This window comes from Lepidochelys kempii, chromosome 2 (genome assembly GCF_965140285.1).
Source record: "Lepidochelys kempii isolate rLepKem1 chromosome 2, rLepKem1.hap1, whole genome shotgun sequence".
Classification (NCBI taxonomy): domain Eukaryota; kingdom Metazoa; phylum Chordata; order Testudines; family Cheloniidae; genus Lepidochelys; species Lepidochelys kempii.
The window spans coordinates 172,432,172-172,454,641 of record NC_136381.1 but is presented as its reverse complement, the minus strand read 5'-3'; the positions used below and the strand labels follow the sequence as shown (position 1 = coordinate 172,454,641).

At 38.3% G+C, this 22,470-nt stretch overlaps 1 protein-coding gene across 1 annotated transcript in view; it reads left to right on the top strand.

The window, feature by feature from the left end:
• The window catches only part of CUL1 (cullin 1), an 85,180-nt gene that overhangs the window by 48,697 nt on the left and 14,013 nt on the right, over positions 1 to 22,470 (top strand). The window contains exons 7-12 of the mRNA XM_073332777.1: positions 5,019 to 5,182; positions 13,494 to 13,656; positions 17,554 to 17,684; positions 21,303 to 21,410; positions 21,498 to 21,604; positions 21,941 to 21,989. Of these exons, the coding sequence (XP_073188878.1) occupies positions 5,019 to 5,182; positions 13,494 to 13,656; positions 17,554 to 17,684; positions 21,303 to 21,410; positions 21,498 to 21,604; positions 21,941 to 21,989 (722 nt within the window). The remainder of the gene's footprint in view (positions 1 to 5,018; positions 5,183 to 13,493; positions 13,657 to 17,553; positions 17,685 to 21,302; positions 21,411 to 21,497; positions 21,605 to 21,940; positions 21,990 to 22,470) is intronic.

Here is a 22,470-nt window from a genome sequence, read left to right as displayed (position 1 = left end):
TCATGGGGAGATTGTGCATCAAGAGGAGAACTCCATTCTCTCCAGGGGAGCCATAGAAAGGGTTCCACCTGAACATCAAGGGAAGGGATTCTTTTCACCTTACTATTTGATTCCCAAGAAAAATGGGAGATGGAGGCTAGTTCTCAGTCTGGGACAGCTGAACAGATTAATTCAAAAACTAAAGTTCTACGTGATATCCCTTGTTAGAGGAAACATGGTTCGCAGCTCTCAACATGAAAGATGCATATTTTCATTTAGTCCTCTACCCAACCCACAGGAGTTTCCACAGGTTCCTCTCTGATCACAAGCATTACCAATTCAGAGTCCTCCCACTTTGGTCTAGCTTCAACACTCAGAGCTTCACAAGGTTCTTTTCAGTAGTGGCAGCTTGGATGAGAAGAGAGGGATTTACAGTCTTCCCTTACCTCAACGATTGGCTTCTGATGGGCAGTTCCTACAAGGAAAGTCCAGCGGGCAACCGTTGTTGTACTCAACCTTCTGACTTCCCTGGGTGTCCGCATCAATCACAAAAAAATTTGCATTAACACCCATGAGGTTCATAAATTGTATAAGCGATATGTTGGACTCGACTACAGCAAAAATGTATCTATCTCTCAAGAGGTTTCAGACCGTGAGTGCTTTGATTCATCAGGTCACTGTCAGACCCAGAACGTCAATCAAAACTTGCCTTTCCCTCCTCGGCCACATGGCCATATGCACATACTTGATGCTGTTCTCCAGGCTTCATCTTTGCTGCCTACAAGCCTGGCTTCTCTCCATGTACGCACCAGAGAAGGGCAACATAAATGGTAGATGATTGTTCCACCCAAAGTTTTAGACTCTTGTCTGGTGAACAAAATCAGAGAAGGTTCGTGGGGGAGTCCCTTTCCTCACAGCAGCTCCCAAGGAACCCAAATGCCTCCCTCTTTCGTTGGGTTGCTCATGTGAGTTATCATATGGAGCAAGGCATCTGGATCCTATGGGAGTCCCATATGCTTATCAATTTACTAGAACTCTGGGCAGTCCATTGAGCTTGCAAACCCTTCCTCCCACTCACCCAATCCAGACACGTCCAAATAATTTCAAACAACATGACAATCGTATTTTATATAAGTGTGTGTGTGGGGGGGGGGGTCCCTCCTTGTGCATTGAGGCAGTCACCCTGGAATTGGTGAACCAGCCATCACGTAACCCTGTTAGCAACATATTTATCAGGGGTGTAAAACTCCCTAATGGACTGCTTGAGCAGACACTTTTCCTCAATCACAAATGGGAGATTCACAATTCAGTTCTTGACGACATCTTAGCCCAATGGGGAATTCCAGCCTGGGAACTTCTTGCCTACCGAGAGAACAAGAAACTTACTTGGTACTGCTCCAGAGCAGCCCTAGGCAAGGGTTTGATGGAAGATGCTGTCCTGGTATCATGGAAGGGTCTCCTGGGGTATGCCTTCCCTCTCATCCCATGGATATCACAGGTTCTACAGAAAATCTATGAAGACAGAGCTTACGTCATCCTGACTGGGGCCAACTGTCTGAGATAGTTCTGATTTATGGATCTGTTGAAGTTCTCAGTTCACTTATCTATGAACATCCTCACATTGCCAAACCTTCTAACCCAGCACAAGGGCAGGTTCAAGCACCCCAATCCAGGACCGCTGCAACTCAGGGCCTGGCATTTGAATGGGTGTCAGAAATAGAGCACTTGTGTTCTAAAGGGTTGCAGTCCATCCTTAACCAAAGCAGAAAAGCTGTTACTCAGGAAAATGGAAGAATTTTTTCTCTTGGGCTCACAAAGAATCTTGTCTCCAGAATCTGCTGGATCATTTCTTCTTAGAGTATCTGCTTATACGTAAGTCTTCAGGCCTTGTGCTCAATTCTCTGTGAGTGTATTTAGCAGTGATCATCACTTTCCATCCTCCAGTGGACAACAGTACAATCTTCACTCATCCTGTCACAACTAGATTTCTGAAGGGGATTCTGAAATCCTTTCCACCATTAGTGAAGTTTGCACATTGGTGGGACCTCAATTTTGTTTTATCGTCACTCACTTTACCCCCCCCCCCGAGCCTCTAGACACATGCTCTGTGGCCTATCTGTCCATGAAGGTGGCCTTCCTAATAGCCATGATGTCAGCCAGAAGAGTCACTGAGCTCGGCGCACTCCTGGTGCACCCACCATTATAATTCTTTCTATAGAGAAAAGATCTTGTTATGACCTCACCCTAGATTCTTTCCTAAAGTAGTATCCAAGTTTCATGAGTCAGGTAATCCACTTGTCTCAGATGAAGAAAGATGGTATTCTGTAGACATCTGAAGGACTTCCTCTTTTTATTTGCAAAGAATGAAGGATGTTAGAAAGATACCTTAACAATTTGTTTCCATAGCAGAGAAATCAAGGGGTCAAACTATATCAAGGCAGAGACTTTCAAAATGAATCCCAGGTTGTATTACCTTTTCTTACCAACTAGTTTATATTCCCTCTCCGAAGGGGGGTAAAGATACTTCGGCTGCATTGCTGAGAGATATAACCTTCCTAGAGATATGAAGGGCAGCGTCTTGGAGGTCTTTGTATGCCTTCACGAGACATTATGTTCTGGTCCAGACATCAACTATGGATGCAGCTGTGAGGGCAGCAGTACTACAGTCAACTACACTTCAGCGTCCTTTTACCCACCCCATCTCAGTACTGCTTGTTAATCTCTCACGTGTGGAATACATATAGGGGACCATCACTTGAAAGAAGAAATGGAGGTTACTTACCTATAACTGGAGGTTCTTCAAGATGTGTGCTCTACTATCCACCCTCTGTGCTGCAGAATGTTTGAACTACAGTAAGAATTGGAAACTGGAGTGATGTCGGCCCACGCAACCGTTTCTGCCTTCTGTTTGGAGCACGAGAAGAGCAATGGCTTGTGTGCGGGACAACAGACACTGCTTGCAAAAAAATTCTGGATTTTTGAAATTGCAAAAAAAAAAAAAGATCATAACAAGATCTTTTCTCAGGCACCTGGTGCACATGCATATCCCACATGTGGAATACTTATATGGACCACACACCTCAAAGAACCGCCAGTTAAAAGTAATAACCTCCATTTCATTGTTGTTAAGAAATTATTTAAGAAGACTATACTGTAGTTGGAACAAAAATGTTGTTTTGGAACAAAAATATGAGCTGCAACACAAACATGGATTTTTTTTTTCATTTACATTAAATTCTGATATTGTGTCCTTCAGGGGAGTAAATGAATGTTAGTTTATGTGTGCGTCTAATTTATTTATGCAAACAATTTGAAAGTTTAAAAGAAAATTCCTTTTTGACACGAATAATGTGAAAGTTGACATTTGAGCTAGTTTCTGTGATACTGACTATGGAAACCATAATATTATACAGTTTCTGTAATCAATTATTATTTATACTAATTTATGCTTAAAAATCTAAATTTCAGTGTTCCCCATGGAACTGACTTATATTTCAGATGCACAATAAAAATACTATACATGGTTTTTAAAGCGGTGGCTCTCAACTTTTCTAGACTACTGTGCTCCTTTCAGGAGTCTGATTTGTCTTGCATACCCCCAGGTTTCACCTCACCTAAAAACTACTTGCTTACAAAATCAGACCTAAAAATACAAAAGTGTCACTGCACATTGTTACTAAAAAAAAAGTATACTTTCTCATTTTTACCACATAATTATAAAATAAATCAATTGGAATTTAAATATTGTACTTGCATTTCAGGGTATACTATGTATAGCGATATATATATAAAGTCATTGTCTGTATGAAATTTTAGTTTGTACTGACTTTGCTAGTGCTTTTTATATAGCCTGTTGTAAAACTAGGCAAATATCTAGATGAGCTGATTTACTCCCTGGAAGACCTCTGCGTACCCGCAGGGGTATATGTGCCCCTGGTTGAAAACCACTGTTTTAAAGTATTAAACTTTATTTACATGTTAAACATTCCAAATTTCTCTTTGTAAACCCATATTAAATTACTGTAATGGCTGCCAAGAATATGCAAAAAATTCCACAAAGAGCTTATTCTTTTCAAACCACTTCTTTTAGTATATACTCCAAATACTGGTTTCTTAACACTTCTAAAGAATTGAGCTTAAGTAATTTTATAGCACAGTTTTCCTTAACAAACAATGCAAATAGTAAAACTGTCTCACTGGATTCACTATTATGAGAAAAATGATTGCGCTTCTTGTCTGTTTTAGTTTTCTCTATCAGTGCTTTAAATATTCTGGTTATAAGTACTATAACCATAGATCTTTTATGAAGGTCTAAATTGTGGTTTGGTTAGAAATACTAATTCTGTTAAAAGTCCCTGGGTCTTTTGCCTGCCTTGTTTCAGTCCATCCTGGGCTTTCTGCTCTGGAACTTGGTTTTGAAGATAAAACTGTGTAGTCTAGGCTGGTTTTAGTACTAATCTTGGATGTTTGGGGATTTTTTTCCCCCTCAATATTTCCAAAGATTTTTCAGAAATTCTTCCATGAAGCATCTGGTGCTTTGTATGTCTTTATATAATACAAATTTCACGATCCTCCTTGCAGTGTATATATATTAAATGTATTTCATAATTGTCAAACATTGCTCATCCTCACTCTTGCTAAATTGCCAGAAAAGAGTAGTCTCTGTGTCTCAGCAAATTTAATAGTAGTACACTGGAGTGAGTTCTTATGTATTATGACTTCATTATTTTTATTAAATGAACTTGCAATTACTAATAAATTCTGAACCATGTATGTGTATGTAAAAATACATATATAAAATAAAAAAAGCATACAACTACAAGTTCATCTATCCTTAATGAAGTTGTTCGAATTAAATTTTTTTTTATACAGAATAGATTCCTGATTAATTGAGGCGTCTCTTGGTGCACGTTATTAGTTTAGAATTAAGGATGCACTTCTGGGATTTATAATTAATTGCATAGAGAACTAAACACTCAAAATGTACAGTAGATCATTTAACGTAGAATAAATTAATCATTGTGTACTTTGTTTTTTAGTGGAACTGGGGCTGAATGAAGATGATGCATTTGCGAAGGGACCTACACTAACTGTCTATAAGGAGTCTTTTGAATCTCAGTTTCTCGCTGACACAGAGAGGTTTTATACAAGAGAAAGTACTGAATTCTTGCAACAGAACCCAGTCACAGAATATATGAAAAAGGTGAGCTATTATTAAGTAGCTGGAGTTCAGTGCTTATTTCCTGGATCCAGCTGTCTATTAGAGGTAAGCACTAGTATAGATATTTGAGTTCTTAAGATGCTAATTACTGTTGTAAAGTAAAAACTACTTACTGTCTTTCCACTGCCATTTGGACAGAGTTGTTCTTATTCCTATCTTCGTTACTTTTAGCTGGTTTGAAATTCCTCCCTCTTCAATGTATTTACAGTTATTTGAATCTCTCCTTAATGGGCAAACCAAAAGAGGAGATGGAATAAATTCAGCTACGTCAAAGGCCTGTCAAATTTTCCAATGAAAAAGCTATTAATTATGTCTCGGGGCTACAGGCTCATGGGTTCAGTTCCAGTACTGGGAGCTGGCCTCATAAACGGTACTGAAAAGCCTACACTGTTAGGCCTTGCCTTCATTAGCCAGGCAAAATCCCCTTTTCATCAAGAAGCAGGTTTTAGGGAAAGTTCAGCAGAATTCCCTTTGAAAGCATTTGTTATTCCAGCATCGCAGGGAGAGATTTTTTTGTTTGGTTTGCAGTGTGAAGATATTTCAAATGCCTCTTCCCCAATGGTCCAGGTACATTGGTGAAGACAATATATCGTCTCCTCTTTTGATATAAAAACAAGTCTTTGTGGATTTTCCATTTTTGCTTTAATTGTTGCCTATCATCTGCACTCTTTCAAGCACTTTTTATTCTGCCAAGCTTCAAAAAGCGATTGTGCAACCTATGAGCTGATATACACATCAAAATGGCAGATGTTAATGTGCCCTGAATCTGGTGACCACTTCATTGTGACTTGGTTCACTCAAATCCTTTGTCCTGCCTGCAGCTGAAATCCATATGGATTCCCAAAATGATTGAAGCTCATGAGAGAATATGGAGGATGAAATGTGAGTCTAAACAGGAAAAGGGCTGAATATTGCATTCTAAAATCATTGCTTGGTTTGAGAATTGAAGCAATCTCCACCAAAACTTGCCTTTCTTTTTAAGAGACACAGGTCCAGATCCTCAAAGGTACTTAGGACTTGATCTGCTCATTGTTGCTATACCTAACTTCCTGTTGTTTAGGGGGATCATCGGTCTTAAGGTAGGTGCCCAGGTTCTCTCTACAATGCAAATGGAGATTTACACACCTAAGAAAGGGATCCACAGAAGCCAGCAAGCTTAGCCAGAGTGAAGCTGAGGAGAGAGGCTTAGCTGCTTAGCAGCTAACCAGGTGCACCTGGCTAATGGACCACAGATAGGCTCCTCCCTCTGCTCAGGATCCTCAGCTGCAAAGTCTCTCCTGGACTTAGGCATCTAAGCCAGGTTAGCCACTTAGGTAGCCTATGCCTTGCAGCCAAAACTGTCTCTTGGTCTCCTGCTCGATACTTATATCATGGTTGCTCCACATTCTGTGTGCCTCTGGTTGTCTTGTGTATAGGTGCTAGTCTGCCCAGCTGTCTAGTCCGTGGCCTGCATCTGGACCTTCTGCTTCAAGGACTGACTGGTATCGGGTTGTAGGTCTGCTCAGAGCCTGCCTGCGGGACTGAGCCCCACTGGTGAGATAAGTGTTCCCCTGCCTAGTTTGAGAATGCCCTATGCTGTTACCGGAAGATTTGATTCAATTATCCTATACCAATGATGTTGCCTAAAAACACTGCTTTTGATTTAAAACCTCAATTCTTACTTTATCTAACCTGGTAACCAAGGTTGTGACCCGCCCTAAAGGAATTGCCAGGAAAAGCCACAGCTAGATTGCTTTCCCTTGAAAGGGCATGGATACAGCCCTCCAATCAAGAATAGAGAATCAAGCACTAAATCTTCGAAAACAAGGAATCATATTTTATTTTAGAAGTGAGTGGTTACAGTAAAATAATAGAGATCAATATAAGGATTATAGTTAAAAGAATGAATGGCACTTACAATACAAACGACACTCTCACTGACTATGGCATATGACAATATAATCATTCACTTAATGCTCTGTAACGTAACTGTGATGGGTTCAGTCAGAGAGAGCCCCTTGGGACTGTCACCTGATGTGCTGAAACTACCTCTGATCCTGTTTCTTTGATGGCTGGGACTCCAGAACCCTTTCTTGTTGAGCCAGACACGCTAGCCTGCTGCAACACAGACCCAGGGTCTGAACCACGCCCCCAAAGCTGCAGACGTAACTGAAAACAGCTCAGCAAGAACTCCTGTTTCCAACACCCAGCTCCTAATGGGATCCAAACCCCAAATAAATCCGTTTTACTCTGTATAAAGCTTATGCAGGGTAAACTCATAAATTGTCTGCTGTGTGTAACACTGATAGAGAGAGATGCACAGCTGTTTCCTCCCCTAGGTATTAATCACTTACTCTGGGTTTGTTAATAAACAAATGTGATTTTCTTAAGTATAAAAAGTAGGATTTAAGTGGTTTCAAGTAATAACAGACAGAACAAAGTAAGTTATCAAGCAAAACAAAACAAAACACGCAAGTCTAAGCCTAATACATTTAAGAAACTGAATACAGGTAAATCTCACCCTCAGAAATGTTCCAGTAAGCTTCTTTCACAGACTAGACTCCTTCTTAGTCTGGGCCCAGTCCTTTCCCCGGTACAGTTCTTGTTAGTTCGAGCCCAGGTGGTAACCTCATGACTGGCCACCCCCTTTGTTTTGTTCCACCCCCGTATATATCTTTGGCACAAGGCGGGAATCCTTTGTGCCTTTCTGGGTTCCCACTCTTCTTTCTAACTGGAAAAGCACCAGGTTTAACATGGATTCCAGTATCATGTGACATGTCCACATGTCCTGTGAGACTTCATTACCCACTGGCTGGCACACATATATATATATATATATATAGGAAGGCTTACAAGTAAACGGAGCCATTTACAACCAGTTGTCCTACTTAATGGGAGCCACCAAGATTTCAAGCCACCATTAATGGCCACACTTTGCATAGTTACAGTAGGACTTCAGAGTACTACTTCATATTTCTAGTTTCAGATACAAGAATGATACGTTCATACAAATAGGATGAACACACTTAGTAGATTATAAGCTTTGTAATGATACCTTACAAGAGACCTTTTGCATAAAGCATATTCTATGGAGTGCAACGTCACAGTAACAATATAATCATCATAATAATATATCAGACTTTCAATACCAAATACTTAATACTAAACTAAACATCCAGTAAGCACTGGCCGGGCAGTTACTGGATGGGTAGGGGAAGATCTCATTCAGACCACAGCCAGCCAGCTTATTTACTATCCAAAAGTGTATGGGTTTTGTTTGCAAATAAAAAGAAGGATTAAACTTACAAAAGCTTTTTAAAAATCTCTGAGACCATCTTTGGTCCTTCTACTCTGTCACAATTAGAGTGCGATGGCTGCCAGTGGCTATTCCTTTGCAAGCTGTTGACTGCTGTCACCAGTGGTCTCTAGCTGCTGGCTCCTGTGTTGAGCGGCTGCCTGTTCCTCAGATAAAACAGCTCCTCAGGTAGAAGAGACAGAAGCCCGCTTGGTAGCTGCTGGGTTAGCTGCTGCAGTGGCACCCGGCTGGCTGGATAACGGAAGCAGTCGTTGTCTGGAGCAACTTTGGAATTCTGCGGTTGCTGCTGCTGCAATAGCTGCTTTTCAGGCAGCGCTCTCTCTGCAGGGTTCCGCTGAGGCTTCTGCCGCTGTTCCTTAAGCGTCGTCGTCTTTTCAAGTCTTGAAGCCTTTTCTCTCCTCCAGGTTCCTGACGCCACTACAGGGTTTAGCCTGCTGTCTGTCGCCCTTATGTACGACTTGGTCACCCAGACTCAGCCAATCAACTTCCAGCTTTTTGCTGGCTCTGTGCCCAGCTACACCCAGTCACATGTACCAACATGTGACTAGTAGCTCCTCCTCCTCACTGGAAGTCCCATGTATTCCTGTGGGCTACAATATATTCCTAGGGGAGGTTTTCAGCTGACCAGTGGGTGCCCCCTACCCACTTCCTCTTTGGAAGCCCCATGTATTCCTGAGTCAATCCCCCATAGGAAGTGGAATTTACCATTGCATCACAGGAAGTGAAATTATTACATCATAGGTAATGGACCCCTATGTGCCTTAGAAATGGAATCTTCGACTACATCACCATCCATTACTGGATTTTCTAATTTATACTACAGTTAATTTCTATTCAAAGATTTATTCTTAAAACTAATTACTAGTCTAAGCATCCCAAAGGGTCCTGATACTACCACTACGCTTTTATGTCCAATTAAGCAACTTATAATTTTTTCGATTTTAAACCTCCTCCTGAGGTTTTTCTGCAAACCGTCCTTTTTAAGCTAATTCAAACAACTGAGGCAAAAGCTTTCATCACAAGGAGCCCTGAGTAACTTCATTTTATGTAGGGTCCAAGTTGCTCATTAGCTGTGGGGAAGCATCAGGGCTTTGGTGGCTTTGCAAATGCCAACTGGTAGAAATTTAGGTGGCATGGGGATTTAGGTGCCAACAGAGTGGTGTTTTTGGAAGTCAGTGGCACCTAAATGGTGTACTTAGGCCCTGGAGACAACACTGAAAAAACACAAGGAAAACAACCATCAAACCACTTCCTTACCAAACTGGTTCCCATAGAAGTGGATTATTAAATAATCTAGCTTTTCTGGATCTTATAGGGTAACGGACCCTACAAATCACTCTAGTCAAGAACTGAAATTCTTGGATAGTTTCATTGGCAAGTCTCTCTGACAATTAGGAACAAGTTGGATAAAGATTCTTTGACAGTTTCCAGCCTGGTTCCTTGCGTCAGTCTTACTGTATGCAGAATAAATAGATCTTGTTTTTTCTCGGATAATGGCTGTTATATAGATTTCCAGTAGATTCCCCCACTCTTCAAAGTGATCCTGTCTTCCTTCCCATTTGATTAAAATAGAGCTTTTTGTGCACTCTAATGAAACCATGTTCCTAGTTATAGTTGTACCAAGAGCACTTTCTATGCCATTTCATTATACCTCATAGACTGGAAGGAGGTAGCTTGGTCCTTGATTTTAAAATGGATGATCTACAAAAATTTCAAAATGGATACATTGAAAGCCATCCTAGCATCATTGGATTTGGGGTAGTTACTGAGTATCAGTCAACCTCATAAACATCTATCTTCATGTTCCCAATAACTGTTGGATCAGTGATTCCTGTTTCCCTTTTTATTTATTACCCTGGCTTTGTCTGGCCTCCCTAAATAATTAAAAAAAAAAAAAAGAGTGAGAGAACCACACCACACACAAATAAAAATAGAGGCAGTATTAGCTACAGCACTGAAGAGTGAAGGAATCCCAGTACAGTGATTCCCAGTCTAAACAATGGGTTCATCCAGGCTTCCTCACTGCAGGACATCAAAAAAGCTGATGGTCACTGCAGCTATTTCAAGAACCAGGGATTAGTGTCAAATTTACAGAATTTAACAGGATCCCAGACAACCTTGGAGACCTGAAAATTACACAAAGGGATACTTGTTCCCCTCCAAGATGATGGTTTTAGGCCTGGAGAGAGAGATGAAAGTTATCCAAGGGCAGACGAAATCTTCAGAAAGAAAATGCACAGCCTTACTGGGAATCATAGTTTAAGGGCAAAGTCTAACACTCTGGGTCCATGACCACCTTCACCATCTGAATTCCTCCTCATAGAGGACACTCCAACATGGAAATCAACCTCCCAATCCCATCTGAACAGAAGGAACACCCTCATAAGAATTCAGCTGACAAAACCAAAAACACTTCACATTAGACATCAGTCTAAAGGGGGATGGAACACACACAACACATACAGACCAAAGGATGTGGCCCAATATGCACTGGGGCTAGATACTAGATCACTGAAATAAATTTCTTCTTGGCTAATTCTTTTCTATGCTCTGGCTACACTGATAGAAATACCCACATAAGTTACCAGAACTGTTTAGGTGTGAGTAGGTATTAGATTATTTCTCCTGCTTTTTGCTCTTTAGTGTGTGTATATATAGTGTCCTTGGAGTATTCTGACTCCAACATCACAGGAGGATTAATTTTTCTTCAGTTTCTTAGTCAGACGATCCTTGTGCTCATATACTGTGGTGATTTGTGCAATATAAATGCCTGGAACAGAATCATTCTCCCCATAATTACTTACTCAGATGGTAAATTAGAATATAGTTAAGCAGTTTCCTGCTGTGTAAGGCATCAATTGAGACAGACTTGAAGAGGTGCAAGGAAGGCTGTTGCAAGCCACCCAGCTAAATGTCAGCAAAGGGGCTTGAAACAATTATCTGTATTGGTAAAGTGAGACCACAAAAAGCTATTTGCACTTCATTGGCTCAAATGGCTTTCATGCTTAACTGCCATGTGCTAAATTCTCAGTGAGGATAAATGGTATTGTACAATAATTTCTAAACCCACATTACTTTAGTACATTGGTGTCCACAAACTTTTCAGCATGTGGAGGTTTGGATGTGATTAATGATGTAAGAGGGTTCCAGTCAGTTTCTTAATTGGAGTTGACAAATGGACATTTAGGCCATGCAGATAGATTTGCTGAGTTGAGAGGAAATGTGCTCTCACTCCATGGGAAATGGGGATGAGTAAAGCTGTGATGGCTTGTGTAGCCATAGGAAAAGGATGGATTCATAGAGACCCCCATCAAATTTAAAAATCACAAATTCAGTTTGTGGTTTTTTGTCTACTGTTGTAATAATTTTAGGTGTTTCAACTAACAACAGTTTAAAAAAATATTTACTTTTTCCTGTTTTTATAACTTTGTGTATTTTTTCTGTATGATCAGTTTATTTCCATTATTGTTTTTGTGGATGTCTCTCCCTCCTCTTGCTTTGTGAAATGCTTCTTAAAATAGAATTATGAAAGCACAGAAATTGGCAGGGGGACTTGAGCAAGTGCAGTATCAGAAATTATTTTGAGCTCGTTTTTTGGAAATGAATAGATTTCAAGTTGACTGTATCAGTCAAAAGGGATACATTTCTTGATACAGTGCTACCTGTAAAAAGAAGGGGATAAGCAATGGAGTCTCTTGACTCATAAAATTGTAGGAATTGCCGTGGATCAAACCAGCTGTCCTAGTCCAATATTCTGGACACTGGCCAGTACCAGATGCTTCAGAAGAAGGTGCAGTAAACGTTGCAATTGGGCAATTAAAGAATGATTTGCTTGTAGGGAAGGTTGATTCCTTATCCCCACTGGCTAGAAGTTGGCTTTTCCCCTCAAGCCATGGGGCTTTATATCCTTTTCAAAACTCTGTTGATTTTGTTTTTAATATTTTCAGTCCTTACTGTTGTAACTGTGGAAGCTTGTTATTCACATGCCTGTCATCAGAAGAGATGATGCACATGTAATACCTTTTTATAGCAATGGTTTCGCTAAAGACTGGTGTCTGCATAATTGGAAAATTTTATTTTATACAAGAACTTTCTGTTTAATGTGTAGGTTTAAAACTCTGTGTGATCTTATCCCTAATGTTGTCTTTCATGCTTAGTCCATACATTTAAGTATTAGGAAAATGAATAAACTTGTCTTCTAATTTCTCTTCTATTGTGATGGGTTTTTTAATAAAAATATCAGTAATCAGCAGGGGGGGGGTCACATGTGCCCCATCATCTAACATACTGTTCTTACAGATTGATCATAAAGAGAACCTTTAGCACATTCTACAAACAAAACAGAGATTAAAATGGTGGCTGTACAAATAAATTCAGTTTTACATTTTGGAATAAACACTATTTCCCTAGTGACAGTTGGATTTTGGATGAGCAGAAACATATATATGGAGGGCTCCACGGATCAAAATAAATGCTGGTACAGTTTATGAATTTTGGAGCGTTTTAATATGTAATCCTGTATACTTACGAACACTCAAATTAATTCATGTTGTGCACATACTGTAAAATTGTCTATTTTTGTCTGTCAATTTTTGTGTAAGTGTGGAGGTCCTTCTGTTCATGGTTATTTTTAACAGTGTGCTGGAAAGTCTGATGTCTTAAACTGTACAGGTGCTCTGCCTTGGTTGCTTTCTCATTTCTTTTGAAAACTTTTGCTGTTCAGAGGCATAGGACGAAAATAATTTCTCAGTGACTTTTTTCTGTTTCAACAGATTAAGATATAAAATTAATGACATGGACACTAACACAAAATATTACATGTAAATAAAAAGGAATCACTATTTCTTCTGTGAGAACTATATTCTCTGTATTTAAATAGACAGGTATAATGTTACATCAACATACTTTTTTTTTAAACTCTGTTTACACTGTCGTCATTGGTTTTACTGCTGTTCTATCTTGCTGTTATACATTAGTACATGTATCTTTGTTCTGTAGGCAGAAGCTCGTCTTTTGGAGGAACAGCGTAGAGTTCAGGTTTATCTCCATGAAAGCACGCAGGATGAATTAGCACGAAAATGCGAGCAAGTACTTATTGAAAAACACTTGGAGATTTTTCATACAGAGTTTCAGAACTTACTGGATGCTGACAAAAATGAAGGTGAGTTGGTTCAAATTTCAGTTTGGGAGTTTCTCAGAGATGATGCCCCTTAATGGTACTAGTGATCATAATATTGCTAACTTTGATGTCTTTGCTGGGGTTACATCAACAGATAGGGTTAACACTCAATAAAGAAATTTTAAAATCTGAGAAATTGGAAATGTTAATAAAATTAAATCCATATGATCAACTTGATGGCTTCTCAAAATACTGGTTAGAGTCACAGATGGAATGCATAAGAAAACGGGGGACGTGGTTGAATGGTAAGGTAAAAGTAGTTTTAATTCAGGCAAAAAGAGATCCTTTTTATTAGAGGAAATGGGTCTTAAGTGATGCTTCTAGAAATGAAAGTAAACTTCAGTGGATAATATTGAAAATGGAGACTATAAGAGCTGAGAGAGAGAATTTGAGAAATAAATTGCCAAAGGAATATTCTGGAGAAATTATTTGGAGTGTAATAGGTATAAGACTTCTGTGGGAGAGACAGTGGCCCTCCTAAATGCCATGATTTAGTGTCTTGCAGAAGGCACAGTGAAAGACCGGGACAGCTAAGTGATTTGTTTTTGTAGAACTCTTCACCATAGATGTTGATGAAGGAGGTTACATCAGTCTAGAGTTAAGCTTTACAGGAAATGAAGGTGGGCTCTGTCTGAAATAAAGATTTCAAGAAGAAAGCGGTAGAACTGAATAAATGATATGATAAATCACCAGAGCTGGAAGGTATTAATCTGAAAGTTCTGAAGAAATTTGAGTGAAGTAGCTGAGATAAAACAAATAATTACTAAAAACAACAACTGTAATGGAAGACTAGAGTGGCCAACACTACTTATTTTGTCAAAGGAAAACTGATGAAGTTAGGCCAGTGATCCCCTTCCTTCACTAGCGGAAGAAGAGCTAAGAAACCATTTATTTGTACTAAAAATATCCATACCTAAGATTTCCAAAAAAAAAAAAAAAAATCGGACAAATCAGTGGGGTTAATTGATCAAAAAAATAAACTATTGCTAGCTGAAAGTGTAGCTAAATTGGTATACACTAGTTACCTCTCATAATAGCTGTTAAGTGACTAGCACTGTAAATCAGAAATTTGTTTCTCACCTAATTGAAGCAATTTTGCAATATATGGATACTGAGCAATAAGAAACTAATGCCTTTTTAAAATATAAATCCCTTCTGAAAATATAAATTTCTTCCCCAATCATGAAAAATTCTGTCTAATCAATCTTTAACTTAATTAAAAAAAAAAATTACTAAGCTTATAGTGATTCATGTGAGCTCTTGTGTGTACCATATGGTGATAAATACCCTTTCTTAAAACATTTTCTTAAAACATGCATCTTTATCCACCCCACCAGTATCTGTGCATTAATTTTATCGACTTCTATGATTCCAAATCTCTGAGCAGCTTTTACACAGCTACCACTTTTTAAAAAGTTTCCTTTCTTCTTAAACTGGTTCCACTTGCACAACAGACAATAATTGTTCCTTGATCATTTTAAGCTCTATTGTCTTGTAACTCAACATGGCTAGAAACAGCTGCATTAACCTATTGCCCAGAAATTCAATCTTAATATAAATCATCTGTATCTAGCCTAGTCAAGTCTCAAGTCATTGGATCTAACCTCATGAAACACTGAAGTAAACTATTTTAGATTATCTTAAACTCAGCAATGAAAAGTTTATATAGCTACACACCATAATATATTCTCTATAGCTCATCCCCTGGAAACAGCCATATACAGTGGACCCTTGCTAGAGCGCGGATTCGCATATAGCGCGGTCGCGGCAATGGATCCCAAATTTAAACATTTAAATTGGGATCCATGATAACGCGGCCCCCGCTAGAATGTGGTTAACGCGGTACCGCGCATGGATCCCGAACCCCACGTTCTAGTGAGGGTCCGGTGTATAAGGTATGTTAGGCACACTGTATTACAGACCACTCACTCTTTAAGTGTTGTGTAATTGCTTAAACGTATTATGCAAGTAATAATACAGGACATGGTGTGGATTAGTCAGCCGGTATCTAGGCACATCAGAACATTTAATGCAGGAAATAATAATCTTTATTGGACACTGGATATAAGATGATTTAGGAAAAATTACCTTATAATCCAGGAAAGCTTCAGCAAGCTTGTTGCATTTGTCTTCCATTTACTTCCAAGTGTAGGGCAACAACCGTTGTCCCCTTACTTTTGAGATATGGCTAGCAACAGCATGAGTTACATTCTCACATAGCATTACTGTTCAGGTCCTCCAAAGATTTTACCAGGCTCCTGAAACACAAAGAGGGAACTGAGGATCGGATATTCCTGACGTGTATATATAAAACTATACGGAGAAACTTTTTCAGAATAAGTTTGAGACAGTCATATATATATATATCTCATCCTGAAAGTTCACCAAGTTATAAGTAACTGAAAACAGAGTTATAATGGAAAGGGTTAGCCATCGTTAATATAAAAATCACTACTGCTCCACATGGTAATAAAGGAGCAGTAAAGGGCGCCATTTTTTGTATTTTGCTATTAGCAAGCAACTTTACTGTCTTATCACTTCTTTTTATTGAACATCCAGTAATTTGAGGTTTCTAATAAATTGTTCAGAGGATGTACAGAAAAGTTCCACACCACTGAATGGTAGGATATGGCCGAAAAGCCTAACGTTGCCCTATTTGATTATCACATCTCGTAGTACCTAGTCCATAATGGCTAATATGGTCCTTTACCTTTGAGTATCTATTTATTAAGGCCAAGATTTTCTATAGTAACTAGTGATTTTGTTTTTTGGGCACCCAACTTGAGATCTTGAAAGGGGCCTTATCTTCAGAATGAGCTGAGTACCTGCCCTCTGAAATCACACCCCTTTGAGTTGGACACTGCAAAATCACTGGAAAATCTGGGCTGCAAGCTGTTGGGTTTTTAACTGATAAGTCTTTAACATATTGCAAAATGATGTTCAATGAGGAGCAAATTGTTTTTCATCCTGTGACCCTGAGTTTTTTGTAGTGGGGCTCTTGACAATCATCCCTTTTTTTTTTTTTTTTTTTTTAGTTGGGCTTATAAAACAAAATACAGAATTTATTGACACTTAGCAGTCATTGAATGTTTCCCCCCTGAAACAAGGGGGAAACAGTAGCACTGGGGAGGCAGTAGCACTCCTCTGTAACAAAATTTGCAGATAACTCACTTTTTCAGGTTTCGCTCCAAGGCCGTGTCTACACTTGGTTTCTTTGCCTCATATTTTCCACGGTTGCTAAGTCTGTTTTGTTCCCACCAATGGGAGCGTTAGCGTGCTTTAAAAGAAAGGAGAGCTGCCGGTGGTTCCTGAGGTTTTAAGTACCATACTTGCTCTGAGCAGGATTACGTATACAGTGCTTATGTTGGTGGCCAGCTGGAGCCCACGCTACATTAGCACTCCCACCACTGTTACTACTGGTGGTGCTGAAGCAGTGGGATCTATTGTATAAGACTTGGATGCAAAAAAGCCTAATTTACATACAACCTACTTTAAACTTTAAGTATGACATATGACACCTCCTCTCAAATGTAGAAACTTTATGAAAACTAGACATAAATTAACATTTACTATATTTTATATCTTGGTCTTTGTTCTTTGTTTGTGTATAAGTGTACTGGAAATAAGAAGTAGTTTATTCAGAATATTGTTTATTTTAGCAAGTTTTTGTCCTTCAATGCCATCTAGTTCTTTGCACTACTCTGGAATTGTTTAATGTAAATTCTTTGGCTTGTTATGTGATAATACTTACAAGTATGCATATGTTGATGAATGTGTGGCTCAGTTCTTTGGCCACTTTAAAAATGCAGAATTGGGATGTTGGGAGAAAGGAAATCATAATTAATACAGATGAGAGAGATTGGCTTCCTTTTTTTCCAGACTTGGGGCGCATGTATAACCTTGTATCTCGAATCCAGGATGGCCTCGGAGAGCTGAAAAAACTCTTGGAAACGCATATTCATAATCAGGGTCTAGCTGCTATTGAGAAATGTGGAGAAGCTGCTCTAAATGCAAGTATCTTTTCAGATATAGTTTTGTATCTGACTGCTAACAGCTCATTTTGTGAAAGGTGGATGCTTTTGATAGTCCTGTGTGTGTATATTCCTTCAGAATAAAACAGCTGAGGACTAAACCGTTCAGATGGTTATAGTAGGTTGAAAATAAAATAACTGTAATAGAACTGTATTATTGCTATTTTTTGCCAGACTTCTTTCTTTCTCCTCCACCCACTGCTCAATTTGGGCTGCCTTTTCCGTTGACCCATTTGCTTGAACTAACTCTTTCAATAGATTCCTCCCTTTCAAAAACCATGAAACCTACCATTTCAAGAAGCATTCTAGACCACATATTCTTTACTCTGTACTGCATCACATGTACTTGTGCTCTCCACTTGTAAGCTTTTTCATGAACTGGTTTGCCCTTTTTTACCTGATGTGTACAGTATTATGTATGCTGAAAGTGATTATATAAAATTGAGACAAGGTGGTTGAGGTAATATCTTTTATTGACCAACTTCTGTTGATGAAAAGGAGCTCTGTGAAGCTCAAAAGCTTGTCCCTTCCAAGTCTGTAGCGCTCAAAAGCTTATCCTTTCCACTAATAGAATTTGTTCTTTAAACATGTAGCCTCCCCCACCTGTCTCTCTCATATACTCTCATCTACAACAATTTACTAGTACAGTATTCTTAGTAAAGAAAGTAATGCTGATTAATCATAATTGGAATTGTAAAGAGATCATTTAATGAGGCACCTGACTTTAATCCACAGAGGTTGAGATTGCCTCACCGAGCAGTATTTAAATAACTTTAAACTAGGGCTGTCAAGTGATGTAAAAAAATTAATCTTAATTAGTCGCACGATTATTTGCACTGTTATCAATATAATACCATTTATTTAAATATTTTGGATGTTTTCTACATTTTTAAATATATTGATTTCAATTACAACATAGAATACAAAGTGTACAGTGCTCACTAAATATTTATTTTTTATTAAAGGTGTTGCACTGTAAAAAACAGTATTTTTCAATTCACCTAATACAAGCACTGTACTGCAATCTCTTTATCATGAAAGTTGAACTTACAAATGTAGAATTATGTACAAAAAAAACCTGCATTCAAAAATAAAACAATGTAAAATTTTAGAGCCTGCAAGTCCATTCAGTCCTACTTCTTGTTCAGCCAGTCACTCAGACAAGTTTGTTTACATTTGTAGGAGATAATGCTGTTCACTTTTTGTTTACAGTGTCACATGAAAGTGAGAACATGTGTTCACATGACACTGTTTTTCCTGGCGTCGCAAGATGTTTATGTGCCAGATGCACTAAAGATTCATATGTCCCTTCAGGCTTCAACCACCATTCCAGGGGACATGCGTCCATGCTGATGAAGGGTTCTGCTCAATAACAATCCAAAGCAGTGCTCACCGACGCCATATTAGTTTTCATGCTCTGAGTTAAATGCCACCAGCAGAAGGTTGACTTCCTTTTTTGGTGGTTCCGCATCGGAGTGTTGCTCTTTTAAGACATCTGAAAGCATTCTCCACACCGTGTCCCTCTCAGATTTTGGATGGCACTTCAGGTTCTTAAACCTGGGTCAAGTGCTGTAGCTGTCTTTAGAAATCTCACATTGGTACCTTCTTGGTGTTTTGTCAAATCCGCAGCGAAATTGTTCTTAAAAATTCCATGTACTGGGTCATCATCCGAGATTGCTACTACATGAAATATATGGCAGAATGTGGGTAAAACAGCAGGGGACATACAATTCTTCCCCTAAGGAGTTCAGTCACAAATTTAATTAATGCTTTATTTTTTTTTAACGAGTGTCATCAGCATAGAAACATGTCCTCTGGAAAGGTGGCCGAAGCATGAAGGGGCATACGAATGTTTAGCATATCTGGCACTTAAATACCTTGCAATGCCAGCTACAAAAGTGCCATGCGAACACTGTTCTTGCTTTCTGGTGATGCTGTAAATAAGAAGTGGGCAGCATTATCTCCTGTAAATGTAAACAAACTTGTTTGTCTTAGCGATACAAGAAGTAGGACTGAGTGGACTTGTAGGCTCTGAAGTTTTACATTCTTTTGTTTTGTTTTAGAGTGCAGTTATGTAACAAAAAAAAAATCTACATTTGTAAGTTGCACTTTCATGACAAAGAGATTGCATTATAGTACTTGTATGAGATGAATTGAAAAATACAATTTCTTTTTATCATTTTTACAGTGCAAATATTTGTAATAAAAATATACAGTTTAATTTCAATCACAACACAGAATACAATGTAGAAATGAAAAAGTAAAAAAAAAATCCAAAATATTTAATAAATTTTAATTGGTATTCTATTGTTTAACGGTGCGATTAAAACTGCGATTAATCACGATTAATTTTTTTAGTTAATCGTGTGAGTTAACTGTGATTAATCGATGGCCTTACTTTAAACACACACATTTCAGGTCATCAGATGTATAATTTTTCACATAACTGAAGGCATTTCAGTTTTATGGAGGGGAAAGGGAGGTTAGGCAGAGCAGAGTATATTCTCTTAATGAGGGGGAAAAAACTGAGCTCTGACTTCAGAAGCAAAATCATCTGGTTTTCAAAATGACCTCTTACAAAAATAAACTGGTGGCTTCATGAGGACTCTGGAAGCTACAACTAAAGAGTTGTGTGTTTTAAGCAAAGTGGTTGACTTTCTGGCAGGTCATAAAGTGAAAAAAACATTGCATTTCTTCCTCCTCTGCTGCTTTCCCTCCACAAATTCCTTGCACCTGTCTCCCTATTCCTCCTAAGAGCCACCACCTCCATTGCATTCCCTTGGGAACCATCATGCCTACTTCTCTGAACATACTTCTCCCTACACCTATATACAGCTACTTTTCTTTCCTTACCTCATCAGTACTCTTTTGACATTTAGCATCTTCAGATACTTCCTGTTGTGATCAGGAGACTCAATTTTTGTCTTGCATGTGCTCCTGAGATGCTTGCCTTAAATGTTTCTTGATCCTGAACCTTCTTGCAGTATTTGTAATTGATCAAGTGGGAACCTTTTTGTTAGCTTCTGGTTCTATTTTGGCTTACTTTGTTGGGAGTATGAATCATAATTTGCATTCTAGTAAAGTATTCAAAAGTAAGATCTTCTTATTGGAAAAATTAATTGCATGGTTTCTTCTAGAAATTGCCACATTGTGGTTGATTAAAACCAGATATAAGTTTGTTGTTCAATTAAACTTATGTCTTCAAAACGTGTCCTTGTTGGACACTTGCATAGTGCCGGGTTGAATAGATCGTTGATTTTCCTTTTATACTTTATGCAGTAGCAGTGATTATTGTACATTCAGCATGTCCAAGTATGTAAAAATCAACTCTGAGCAAATTACATATCTGTTACTGTAGTAATGACTAAAATAAGTTTCCCTTGTCACTTGAATGCTCTTAATAGTCTAGAACCTACTTCTATTTTTAAAATAATACTTCTAATCCTTACCCCTCACCCCACCCCCTTTTTTTTTTTTTTTTTAAACTTTCACTCTATAAACCTGCTTAAGAGGACATTGGTCACCTGCATTGTTTGGAGACACTTGCAGAAAGTTGAACAAGTTTCATTGCAAGCAACAGACTGTTTTTTCTTTCAGGATCCAAAAATGTATGTACAGACAGTGTTGGATGTCCATAAGAAATATAATGCTCTCGTGATGTCTGCCTTCAACAATGATGCTGGCTTTGTGGCTGCACTAGATAAGGTACCGTATGTTTAATGTCTGTGGTAACCATTATATCTCTCTGAGTTAGGGGATTTCAAAACTTTGACTTTCTTGTGTAATTTGCAGGCTTGTGGTCGATTTATAAATAATAATGCAGTGACAAAAATGGCTCAGTCATCCAGTAAATCTCCAGAGTTGCTGGCACGATATTGTGACTCCTTGCTAAAGAAAAGGTAGGTCTTACACGAAAAGTTAAAAATTAGTTTTCTAGTGTTTCTTGTTTAAAAAATTATAATCATCATAGTTGTGAATTGAAATTACACATTGCATCTGCAGAAATATATTTACATTGTTAAACACTTAATTCAAGCAAAAAAAGATAATGCTGTAATTGTTTGAAAAGCCTTTATAAAAAGTTGAATAAGGAACATGTTAGAAAAACTTCGTTTTCCAAAGTAAATTGCATATTGGACTTAAGTTTCAGTTCACAAGTCATGAATCTAGAATATAACGGTATTCATACGTTATGAATAATAAATTTGTTCAGTAATGCACTTCTTTGACTGCAGCTCTAAGAATCCAGAAGAAGCAGAGCTAGAAGATACACTCAATCAAGTGGTAAGATTCTTAAATACAGTTTTCTTCTACATAAACTTTTAAATTTCATAATAATTTTAAGGTTATCACAGGAGGTTGCAGGTCATGTGCAGTCAGAACTTTTATTCTGTGTATTTCATTGCTTAAAGTTTTTGGTAACATTATTTTTAAAAAATGCCAAAAGTGTGTTTGTGTGTGTGTGTGTGTGTGTGTCTCTCTCTCTCTCTCTCTCTCTCTCTCTTTTTTTAAAGACTTCTTCATTCAGTCAATAGTATACCTCAGAAAGCTGAACAGAATCAACATTCTTTTTAATATGTATTATGGTGTAAAACCATTTTATCTCTTCTGAACTATTTCAAAGGTTAACATGTAAAAAAAAACCCTGCATTTACATTTCAAAAATAATTATGACACTAAAATGTATGACACTTTTAATGAAGTAAAAATTGGATTTGATACAAATTTTCAGGTGTGTTCCTTTTGTAAAAAGTTTTTTTTTGGT